Source organism: Glycine soja, chromosome 4 (genome assembly GCF_004193775.1).
Source record: "Glycine soja cultivar W05 chromosome 4, ASM419377v2, whole genome shotgun sequence".
Classification (NCBI taxonomy): domain Eukaryota; kingdom Viridiplantae; phylum Streptophyta; class Magnoliopsida; order Fabales; family Fabaceae; genus Glycine; species Glycine soja.
In genome coordinates this window covers 48018183-48030836 of record NC_041005.1, presented here as the reverse complement: position 1 = coordinate 48030836, position 12654 = coordinate 48018183, and the positions used below count along the sequence as shown (strand labels likewise).

At 32.6% G+C, this 12654-nt stretch overlaps 1 protein-coding gene across 1 annotated transcript; it reads left to right on the top strand.

Moving 5' to 3' along the window:
• The first annotated feature begins 929 nt into the window (after window positions 1-929).
• On the top strand, window positions 930-10974 carry LOC114410089 (ras-related protein RABC1-like). The gene is made up of 7 exons (XM_028373863.1): window positions 930-1160; window positions 1333-1474; window positions 1878-1946; window positions 2071-2136; window positions 4377-4498; window positions 9898-10026; window positions 10568-10974. Exons 2-7 carry the CDS (start codon window positions 1342-1344, stop codon window positions 10670-10672), a joined length of 624 nt encoding a protein of 207 aa, XP_028229664.1. The 5' UTR covers window positions 930-1160; window positions 1333-1341; the 3' UTR covers window positions 10673-10974.
• Window positions 10975-12654: the final 1680 nt, after the last annotated feature.

The window sequence follows — 12654 nt, the reverse complement described above, 5'->3', positions numbered from 1 at the left end:
CTCGATATTAAAATTTTGCTATTACCATATCAATAATTGATGGAATTTACTCCTGTTAATCTTTATATTACAAATTTAATTGTTATTTTAAATGTAATGAAATGACATCTCTTATTATATATTTTTGTGTGATACTTGACTTAATTTTTGTTAATACCTGCTTTTTTAAAATGTTTCAAATTATTAAATATTTTTATTTTTATTTTTATTTTATGTTAAAAATAAATATATGAAAATTTCTTTGTATGTTAAGATTCTAAATTTCTAAATCTCAACTTGAATAATTTTTAAATTTTATTTATTATATTTTTTTACATAAAATCTTTATTGCTTATATTAAAATTTTCTTTATTTATATGTGTGTTAGTTAAATATTACTTTCTCAGCAATTTTTTTAAAAATATTACTTTATTGGACATAATGTTATATAAAATATTGTAGATTTCATGTTACTTTCTCAGCAATTTTTTTAAAAATATTACTTTATTGGACATAATGTTATATAAAATATTGTAGATTTCATGTTTTGTTGTTTTACTCTACATTTGTTCAACATATAATGATAATTTTTGAAAAGAATTTGTGCAGAAACAATTTAGTAACAAATCATTATGTTTAGATTATTTATTTATTTCATTTGATAAGTGAATTTATTAGTATATTTTATAACTTTCTTTCTTTTTGATAAAAAAAAAATTGGTAGTTCAATAATTAAGTTCAACTCAACTTGTAACTAATCACAGGTTGGATGGAATTTGACTTTCAACCGAATCTTAAAACTAAACCCAATTCACTTTTTGGTACGTTAAAAGACAGTTTGGGTGTCCATTTTACATCCTATTTTGTAATTTGTTACATCTTCCAACTTATTTGAATGTTTGTTCTTTTATCGATTATCATTTTAATTTTTATTCCTCAAAAAAATAATTTTAATGTTTGTTAAGTTTGTTGATGCAACAAGGGTCGGGTGATAAAATTAAAATTTTACAATAATCATTAGAAAAGATTCAGATCCTGAAGAGGGAAAAAAAATAAAAGAAAAAAGTGAAACTGTGACCTGGTAATTCGGACACAGTTCCGTTTTATTTTCCTTGTTAATATTTCATCCTGAATTTCCTCTGCTACCAGTTTCTCTAGAATTTGATTCTCTTATTTCTTAGGTATGCAAATTTCTCTCTTTTTTAATCACACTATCTTAATGCCAATGCACATTTTTCTAATCAATCAACGAGATGAGTTTCAGAATCGATACTTGCTCAATGTTCATACTATTTGAAACGAACAATGGCGTTTAATTATTTGTTTTGAATTGTTATTTCATTATTGAATCAGTTTATTGCGATGGATTCGAGTTCAACCCAGGAATTCGAATATTTGTTTAAGTTGTTGATGATTGGGGACTCAGGTGTTGGCAAGAGTAGTCTCCTCCTCTGTTTCACATCTGATTCCTTTGAAGATCTTTCTCCCACAATTGGTTCGTTTTTATTCATTTTTTCTTTAAAAATTTCCATAACTCACGTGCCTTTGTCATTGAATCAAGGTTTATGCATCTCATTGTCATTGTCATAGTCATGCCATAGGCCATAGTATTGTTAGTGTTACAGTTTGCTATTCTCTGTGGAATGTCACTATTGTTCTTGTTATGCATAATGTTCTTTGATTATTTGTAAAAACGAGGTGTGCTAGGACCATCATGGTCTCTACTAATTTTTCCATCACATGCAATCAAGTATTATTAATTTTTCTCATAAATTAAAAACTTGAGTATGTCATGTAGAGGTTAGTTGGGACCATGACACATGGTGGTCTCGCCACCTTATAATTTATTGTGATATGGAGTTTCATGCTTTTATGTCTTGTTTGATGCCTCAATGTAGGTGTTGATTTTAAAGTCAAGTATTTGACAATGGAAGGTAAAAAGCTGAAGCTTGCCATTTGGGATACAGGTGTGTACCTATGTTTGTTTATTTATTGATTGATGTTCCACTTTATAGTTTATAAAATGTATGTTTTTTGAAATCCTTGCTTAGTAGTAGTACTAAGTATGGATATGGTGATTTAATTATGCAGCTGGTCAAGAGAGATTCAGAACATTGATAAGTTCTTACTACCGAGGTGCTCAAGGGATCATTATGGGTGAGTTTCAATTATCTGCTTCTTCATTCACCATCCTCCCTGTAATATTTATTAATTGGGTGAAATGCTTTGAATTTGCATGGGAACCTAGAATGGAATGTAGTATAATATTTTGTAGGATGGCACAGATAAGTTGTTTACCTTTTCTTTTTTTTTAATGTTAACCCGTGCCTTTATACTATGACTTAGGCAATTTGGTACAGTATGTGATTTGCTATATAATGATGTTTTGAGTGAGTTAGTTCTTTGGTGAGAGGAGTTCAAGCCAAAAGTTTCTTCTGTGAAAGTTATGTCTTTTAATCCTTAGTTAAGGCCTTCTTTTGCCTCACATAATCACACCAAATGGATTCCATAAAGGTAGTATTTTCAAAGTGGTGATGATCAGCATATAGGTCCATTTAATGGTAGCTATAACAAGCATTGTTGAAACGAGGGACACTAATGTTCTAATGTTTAAGGACTAGTGAAGCAGCAATCTTGAAATAATCTTTTCTTGATGCTCTCAAGCATGTATTAAGCATGTCAGCTATTTGGTTACTTATAGATTAATACACTTCATACACCTTCAAGTCATCTTCTGGACCTATACTGAATCTTGGGATACCACTTCAATATCATTGTGAGAGTTGAAACCCATTCATGTTGCTTGAAAGAGCTTAACTATGCATTGATTGAATAAATGATAAAGGTATTGGTAAGCAAATACTTAAAACAAAAGGATAAAAAGTGTACACAAATATCTTAAATGATACACCTTTTATAATAAATATCTTCAACTTTGACTTTTTTTTGTGGTCAATCCTTAAACTACAAGTATTATGTCAATAGACCCTTTTGTTAACGTGGGTTATAAGTCACTGACAGTAAAGAATCATGACCATTTATTTAAATTGAATCTAGGTCATTGGCTAATTTTTTATTTTTATAAATTATTTTGTCCATTGAGTTATTTCTAAATTGAGAAAAAAATAAGCAAAAAACAAATAAAAAAGTAAAGCAGAGATTTACTTTCGTGTTCAATAGTCATTGCTTGTCCATTTTCAAAAAGTTCATCTTTACAGAACCATGTCAGAAACCATTTTTAGTTTTAGGTTATCTTCATAGAATCATATAAGACCAAGAATAATCTTTTCTTGAAGAAGCTTCAGCAGCTTAGAAGCACTTTGTATAAAGAATTAAAAAGACTTAATTTCTTGCAGGCCTTAACAAGTTTTGAGTCATAAAGCTATTTGAATGGGGGGCAAGATAACCACTTTTTGAATAAACGGTAACTTTTTCAAGAATCACACCAAGTGTCTAAACTTCAATGTTGACCTATGCAGTCCCTTGCTACCCCAGTACCCAGTCATCTTAATTTCACTATCCAAACTAAATTTGTCTGGCTTATTTGCTTGGCTTGAAGCAAGTCCTCTTTGGCAGCAGTTTCAGACTTTTTAGTGAACTTTTTAGCAAAAAATTGGATTCAAATCTTGTCCCTGAGGTTATAATAAGAAATGAAGAGAAAATATTTAAGCCTGGTTTAGAGTGTTTCAATTAGTTTTATTGTGAGAAATAACCAATTAATTTTTCATGATGAAGGTAAAGTAATACTCCCTTGGTCTCTAATTATAAGATCTTTTTTCATAAATTTGTTTATTTCTTTTTATAAGATTTTTTTCTAATTTTTAGATGCATTAATTATTTTTCCCCTTACATATCCTTATTTAATTATTCTGTATCCAAACATTAATGAGAAACAATTAAGTGGAAAGAGAGATAAGAAAAGAATAATTTTGAAATGATGGTACCTATAATTGGCAGATTTAATGTGATGAACTAAATTAACTGTTTTTCTTAAGAGGTGTGAATTAATTAAAAGAGTTTAATAATTAGGGACGGAAGGACTAAATAATTGTTCTACTTTTTCTGGTATCACAATGATTTTGTAGGATAAAATTGATTCTTATTGTGTACACTTTGTCTGCTTAAGAAAATGCTTTCATACATATATCATGCTTTGGCTTATTAAGTGAATTTAGCTGTGGCAATTCAATAGCCAAAATGATTTTTTCGTTATAGGTTGTTGATCGAATTCACCAAGAAATGGTTGGCATATCTCATATCTGTATCAGATGCATTAGATTGGTATGGAAATGATGCATTGATTTGGAAATTAGGAAATGGAGTGCCCCCACCCCAAAGATGCATTATTGAAATTTTTGTTTCTGAGTAACTGCATTTTGTTTTTCAAACTTATGCAGCTTATGATGTAACTCGGCGGGAAACGTTTACGAATCTCTCTGAAATATGGGCAAAGGAAATAGACCTTTATTCAACAAATCCGGAATGCATCAAGATGCTTGTTGGAAACAAAGTGGATAAGGTATCTTCTCTTGACTCTTGTTAAGTTTGTAATTACGTATCAATAGGGCACTATGGTCACGTTATAGCTGTGTGGAGGACCATTGACCACTACAAAGTTTCGAATAGCGGTGCATTTTCAGATAGCGCCATCAGTGGCTGCAATTGCTGCCAAAATAGAAAAATGAATAAATATTATATTAGTGTCATATAAGAATATTCTATACTCTATAAATATTAAAATATATTTATATACTATACTTTAACATAATTTGAAATTACCCTTTCCTATAAATATATGTTAAAGTAAGAAACTAAAAACTGAACATGAGTGAAATGGGAGAAGAAAACATAAAAGAAAGATCACAACAACCAGCAGAAAATGATGGAAGATAGAAATGTATTTTCGTTCTGGTTTTTCCAGCATACATAAGTGACTTGTAGTTGGTGAAAATACAAAGTTACAAGCAACACAACACACCTCATACTGACTTAGCTTAACCACTCCCTTAAAACAAGGTCTTTCATTCAATTTCACCTACTACATGTTGACTAATACTAACTTATATCAGAAACATAACAGCAACATATTTTAATACCAAAATAACAAGAAAAGTCTCAATTCTAACACTCCTCCTTGAGAGTTTTCTTGTGAACTCCAAGTCTTGATCTTAGTAGCATTTCAAACTTTCCCTTGGAAAGTGCTTTTGTCATTATGTCAGCAATCTGTTCTTCAGAGCTGCAATGCTCCAAGCTGATTTCTCTTGACTTCACAGCTTCTCTAATGTCATGAAACTTCACCTTGATATACTTAGTTCTTCCATGCTGGACAGGATTGTTGGCAATACAAATGACTGACTTATTGTCCACCCAAATGACAGTAGCTCCATCTTGAATTTGACCCACATCTAACCGAATCTTCCTTAGCCAAATAGCTTGATTTGCTGTAGCTGCAGCTGAAATATACTTAGCTTCAGCTGAGGATTGGGCCACAGCATCTTGCTTACTTGAATTCCATGAAAAAACAGCACTACCAAATGAGAAAGCATAACCAGAGGTGCTCTTAGGATCATCTACACTTCCTGCCCAGTCACTATCTGCATATCCTTGAAGTTCTCCACTTTCAGTTTTTAAGAAATACAAACCATAATCAGTTGTACCTCTTATATACGTCAAAAATCTCTTTGCAGAACGGAAATGAACTTGAATAGGTGAATGCATGAATCTAGAAAACAAGCTTGCAGGAAACATAATGTTTGGTCTTGTTGCTGACAGATACAACAAACTACCAATTATACTTCTATAAACAGAATCATTTGCTAAATCAATACCATCATTTATTGATAACTTTTCATTCACAACAATTGGAGTGACAACAGGCTTGCATTGCTCCATGCGAAACTTCTTCAATATCTCCAAAGCATATTTCTTTTGTGAAATGAAGATCCCATCATTAGACTGAGAAATCTCCATCCTAAGAAAATACTTCATTTCACCCAAGTCAGTCATTTCAAATTCTTTTTCCATGTCTTAGGGAATCAGATTCATTTCCTAAAACCAACAAATCATCAACATACAAGGAAACAATGAGCTGCATTTCATTTTTCCACTTCTTCACATACAAGGTGGCTTCATTTTCACTTCTTCTAAAGCCCTTTTTCAAAAGATAACTATCAATCCTGCTATACCAAGCTCTTGGAGACTGTTTTAGGCCATAGAGAGCTTTTTGAAGTTTGTAGACTTTATCTTCACTTCCCGGAACTTGAAAACCTTTAGGTTGATCAACATATATGTCCTCATCAAGCAAGCCATTCAAGAAAGCTGATTTTACATCAAAATGATAGATTTTCCAACCATGTTTTGCTGCCATAGAAATCAATAATCTGATTGTATCATGCCCTGCAACTGGTGCAAAAGTATCTGAAAAATCAACACCTGGCTACTGCAAATAGCCTTTTACCACCAATCTAGCCTTAAGTTTGTTTACAGAACCGTCAGGATTGAGCTTAGTTCTGTAAACCCATTTTACACCAATCACATTTTTATTAATTGGTCTATCAACAAGTCGCAAGTCTGAGTCTGATTTTTCTCTATCATCTTCATCTGCTCTTGCATGGTAGCTCTCCAATTCTCAAATTCAGCAGCTTCATCATACCTTTTTGGCTCTAATGCAGCAACATTACATTTTGTATAAACATCTTGCAAGGATCTTGTACCTTTTACTGGAAAATCAGTATCGCTGTCATAGTTTTCTTCTTCATCATCAAAATTCAGTTCTTGCAAATTGTCTTCAGCTTGACATTTCTCCCAATTCCATTTGGAAACTTCATCAAACTTCACATCTCTGCTAACCAGAATTCTTTTTGTCTCCAAATTGTACACTCGGTATCCTTTGGAGTTATTACTATACCCCAAAAAGATGTCAACTTCTGACTTGTGATCCAACTTATCTCTTTTTACAGCTGGAACATGAGTGTAGAACACAACCAAATATTCTCAACTGCTCCATCGAAGGCTTCCTTTCAAACCACGCTTCAAATGGTGTTTAGCCATTCAAGGCTTTGGTAGGCAACAAATTCAGCAAGTAAACTGAGGTATTTACAGCCTCAGCCCAAAAACTCTTAGGAAGACCTTTCTCAAAAAGCAAACACCAAGCCATTTCCATCGCTGTCCTGTTTTTCCTTTCACTCACTCCATTTTGTTGAGGAGAGTAAGGAACAGTGAATTGATGCTGAATTCCTTCTTGTTCACAAAGTTTTTTAAATTCTCCTGCTGTATACTCAATCCCATTGTGAGATCTGAGCTTTTTAATTTGACATCTAACCTCATTTTCAATCATAGTCTTGAAATTCTAAAATGAAGCAACCACTTCTGACTTTTGCTTTAGAAAAAACACCCAACTCATCCTTATAAAATCATTTATAAATAGCAGAAAATACTTGTTTCCATTTAGAGAAGTTACTCATTGGACCACACACATCAGTATGTATAAGTTGCAATTTTTCAGTAACTCTCCAGCTTGCTACTGCAAGGAATGACAATCTACTTTGCTTTCCAAATTGGCTTACATCACACACATCAACATCATTTCCAATGGAAGGTAAATTTTGAATTAAACCATTTGAGCTAATTTGCTTCAAAGTGGAATAGCTAAATGACCAAGTCTTTTGTTCCACAAAACATAATCATTTACAGTACTAGGAAAAACATGCATAGCTGTTTGTTTCCACTCTATTGGAAAACTTTTATCTCTCATTTTGACAGACATTAGCTCACTCCCTAAGGGATCAAATATGGCGCATCTCATGTCTTCAAAATGCAAGGTATAGTTCTCTTCAAGCATTTGTCCAACACTCAAAAGGCTTTGATTTATCTCAGGCACATATAACATCTGAAATATATTTAGTACCTGAGGGAGTCTCTACAGCAACAATTCCTTTGTCTTTGACATCAACAGTTTCTCCATTGCCAATGGTGACTTTGGAGAAGTAGGACTGATTCAACTCCTTGAAAATACTTGCATTATGAGTCATGTGATTTGTGCATCCACTATCTATGAGTCATACCTCTTTGCAGCTGCTTGTTGAATAGCAAGAAGCAAGAAATAAATGCTCCTCGTTTTTTTCTTCATGTTCAGCAACTTGGGCCTATTGTCCTTGTTGCTTAGATTTGTTTTTGTACACTTTCTCCACATGACCAAGCTGGTTACAAGCTCTACATTTGACTCCTGGTTGAACCAACAGAAATTTTCTGTATGATTCTTCTTCTTACAGTGAGGACAAGGTGGATACTTGTCTTTCCAACCTCCTCCTTTGTTGCGTTTTCCCTTTACTTTTCTTCCCACCAAATGACTTTTTCCTAGAGTTGATGCTGCCATGAGCTTTGCCTTTTCTGTTAGCCACAAAAGCGCCTTCAACATTTTCTTGCATCCGCAAGGACCTTCTATGTTCAGTGGCTTGCAAAGCATTCACAAGCTCTACAACTGTTATTTGAGAGAAATCCTTGTTTTCTTCAAGAGAGGAGATTTTTGACTCAAACCTCTCCGGAAGACACACCAAGATTTTCTCCACAACCTTCTGATCACTAAGTTCTTCACCTAGCAATCTAATATTTGTTACCACTTTAGATAGCCTATCGGCAAACTCCTTCACTGTTTCAGCTTCTTTCATTTTGATTGCTTCAAACTCTCTTCTTAGATTTAACACCTTCATTCTCTTTGTTCTTTCACTGCCTTGGAACTCTACCTTGAGTTTGTCCCTGGCCTCTTTTGCAGTTTCAAGATTCAAAATCTTGATAAAAACATCATTATGTAGTGCTGCTGGTATGATGGCAAGTGCTCTGCCCTCCTTAGCCACTTCTTCAGTGTGAAATCTTATTTGATTTATTATTGGGTTGTTGGGTAAAGGAGCTGGATTGCTTCCATTTTCCACTGTTTCCCACCGACTTTGAGCTCTCAAATAAGTTCTCATCTTGGCAGCCCACAAATCATAATGCTCTCCTGCAAACACTGGAGGTGGAGGTAAGGAACCACTGCTGGAAGCCATTGGTTGAAGGTTTTTTGAGTGAGGTTTTCTTGCTGGTTTTCTCTTCACACACTCAAACTGTTTTTCAGATTATCTTTCTCTCTCTCACAGACCCTTAAAGATCATTGAAGCTCTGATACCATGTTAAAGTGAAAAACAAAAAACTGAACATGAGTGAAGTGGGAGAAGAAAGCATAAAAGAAAGATCACAACCAGCAGCAGAAAATGGTGGAAGATAGAATTGTAGAATTGTATTTTCGTTTTGGTTTTTCCAGCATACATAAGTGACTTGTAGTTGGTGAAAATACAAAGTTACAAGCAACACAGCACACCTCATACTGACTTAGCTTAACCACTCCCTTAAAACAAGGTCTTTCATTCAATTTCACCTACTACATGTTGACTAATACTAACTTATATGATATACATAACAACAACATATTTTAATACCAAAATAACAAGTCTTAATTCTAACAATATAAGTTGTGCAAATCACGGGTTATTCAACTAGTAGTGGTATAAATGAATAAATTTTCAAGTAGAATATAAAAATTCAACCAAATAATAATATAGATGCTTTAGAAGATACAAAGAAATTTAAATAAAATATTTACCTCATCTGCAAAGTAGAGATATAAGAGAACTATAGAAGGTACCCAAAAGAGAGTTTTTATAATTATAGAAATTAAATGAGTAATTAAATATTTTTTTTTTAACCACCAATTTTAGGAGGTTACTATTGGCAAATGTAATTTTCATTTCGGTCCCTTAGTAGAAGAATATTTCAACTATTGGATTTATGCTTTGTGCTTGATAACCTATTATCATCATCGCTAAATTTATTTCTCGCACTCCATTAGAGGACATGACATGAAGGTGGATAATATTTGCTTTTCAGGAGGGTGATAGAGTTGTGACAAAGAAAGAGGGAGTAGACTTTGCCAGGGAATGTGGTTGCCTATTTATTGAATGCAGTGCTAAAACACGAGTTAACGTACAACAATGCTTTGAAGAGCTTGTTCTGAAGGTATGCTGAGTGACATATATGCCCATTTCCTAACAAAACTTTGGTCCATAATTGGTATACTGCATGCATTTCTTACGAGGTAACCATACTACTCAAGCAAGAACATTGTCTTACTAAGAGTAAAGGGACCAAATCATTGTATCCTGCATAAGTGGCCAAAATTCAAACATTAAATGATGTTACTTTCCTTTTGAGTCCTTTATCTTTTATAATAATTCAAGTAAGATCTACTGATCATGATTTACTCCTTTAACTTTCATAATAAGCCAATATTTTCACTTGATTTGCCTCCTACATGTAAATGTGAAGGGCAGAAATGTTTAATTAGAAATCTATACTGCGCAAGCATGTGAAAGTAGCAATTTGACACTAGGGAAACAGTAATTATATCTCCTAATTCTGAAGCACAAGTTGAAGCTTAAAGAAAAATTGGTACATGGGACACTTGGAAACGGAGTACATTCTATGATTCGTGATAATCAATATATTAATATCATAGAAAACGACTATAATTTTTTATTTTGTTTGTGTGCACACCCAGATTCTGGATACACCTAGCCTCTTAGCCGAGGGATCCAAGGGCAATAAAAAGAACATTTTTAAGGACAAGCCATCCCAGTCTAATGCCACGAGTAGTTGTTGCTGATATTAAGAGACTAGCTATTTCACTCGAAACAAGGGCGTTGAATCCATTTTCAGAATCAGAGTTCTAACACTAGCTTATTGATTATTTACAGCAACTGCTGAAGCCTTTGTACAAAACCTGATTTTCCTAGAATGTTATATGTAATATGACGACGATCGTTATCTGCTTTTCTTTTTTCTTTGGATTTTGTTGTTTATCATTCACATTTAATTTCGTATATAGACGTGCAAGAATCATGGATACTATGTTATTGAAACCAGTTCAAGTTGTATATAACTTCTAGACAATAGTGCCGCTCTAACTTTTGATCGGTTTAATGAGCAATCTGAGACTACTACTGCTACGGAAGACTATCAAATAATAGGATTCAAATTAGGACTGTGCATATGGTTCGTTTTTTTTTATCGAACCAAATCACTTTATAAAAATAATTTGATTTGAACTGATTTATTTTAATAAAGAGGTTTAGTTTTGGTGGATAGATTTGGTTTGGTTTTCTTTCTCACACTCATGCATAGTTTGGTTTCTTCAAAGAACCAAATTGAACAGAATGATTTTATGAAAACAGCTCATTTTAAACCTAACCATTTTCATGAAGTGGTTTGGTTTTTTTAAAAGGGGTCTTACTAATTGTTCTTACAGCATTAGGTAAGGAATTAAAAAGAAAAAAATATTTAATGTGAAATTCATAAGAGAGCAAAAGTCATGAGTAGTATAGTTTTGTATATTCCGATAAAAATATTTTTTTTTTAGTTCCTTAATCAATGTCTTAAAGACACTGGTTACCATTTGTTTTGTAAAAATGGTTTCAATTTTATAGTTCAACTCAAATTAATTTTTGAAGAGTTTGATTCCATTTTTTTTATCTCCTTTCACTTCATTTTTTTCACTTTGGTTAAATAAAGAAGTTCAATACAGAAGATAGAAATAGGATGTAAAGAAGAATGGCATAAACTACTAAGTGTGTGGATAAACTAATATGTGATTATTTTAGTTTAGCCAGAAATTTTAAAAAAGTATCACAAAAGAAAAAATAAGCTAAAAATTTGAAATTTTTTTAGAATCTTTGGATTGAATGAAGTAAAAAGAAGTAGAAAAGAAAGAAAGATTGAATTTTGTCTTCAATTATTTTATTGAATAAAAAAGTGAAGAGAAATAAAATAAGTTTTTCCCTATTATCCTTAATACATGTAAATCTTGTAAAATAGAGAAGAAATAACACAGCAAAAATTATAATTGTACAAAATGTTATCTCTGTTTTCTTCTCGCCAAAGAAAAAGAAAAATTGATGAATTCTAGCCATATTAGATTTTTCCTTTTCTCTTTTCTCTACTACCAAATAATGCAAGGAGTTTATTGATGGACTATGTGTAAATATCTCTATAAATATTCAATAAACTCTGTATGCTCAAATTTTAATGAGATTTTGACCTTCAACTCACCTAAATTTTTTAATAAAAAAAATGTAAAAATATATCCTTTTGCCACATCTCTCCTGATTTTCTTTGATCTCAATTTTTATCCAACCAAACAACCTGTAAATGGTTAATATTCCTGAAAGAATTCTGGAATAAATACTAGTGCCGTGCAAAATGCATGCCAGTGTTGGTACAACTGTACAAGAATTGTCTTGTTCCCATGAGGGCTATAAAAATTATTTTGAAAGCCACTGCTCGAATTTTCGCTTACCTACCTCATAACTCATAAGCCAGTGTCACCCTAATGTTTTATGTTTTTGTTTCAATATTCATCCTAATTACTCCTCCTTTTTTCTGACTATTTGTTTCTCACAAAAACTACTCATTCTCATTTCTCAATCTGAGCAAAGATAGGAAGACCACTGGCCCTGGTCCCGTCTGTGGTTATTTGGTGACTGAAAAGAAATAATAACAAAGATGGAATTTCAACGTCTAATAAAGATATCTTCACATCCTTGCATTATTGAAAAGAATATGTTGAAGCAGAAACACAATCTCGTTTGA

Excerpts from the sequence above, each read along its gene's own strand:
- LOC114410089 (XM_028373863.1), top strand. The coding sequence starts at position 1,342 with ATGGATTCGAGTTCAACCCAGGAATTCGAATATTTGTTTAAGTTGTTG. Across the intron at positions 1,475-1,877 it reads AGATCTTTCTCCCACAATTG|GTGTTGATTTTAAAGTCAAG; the intron begins GTTCGTTTTTAT and ends GCCTCAATGTAG. Across the intron at positions 2,137-4,376 it reads TGCTCAAGGGATCATTATGG|CTTATGATGTAACTCGGCGG; the intron begins GTGAGTTTCAAT and ends AAACTTATGCAG.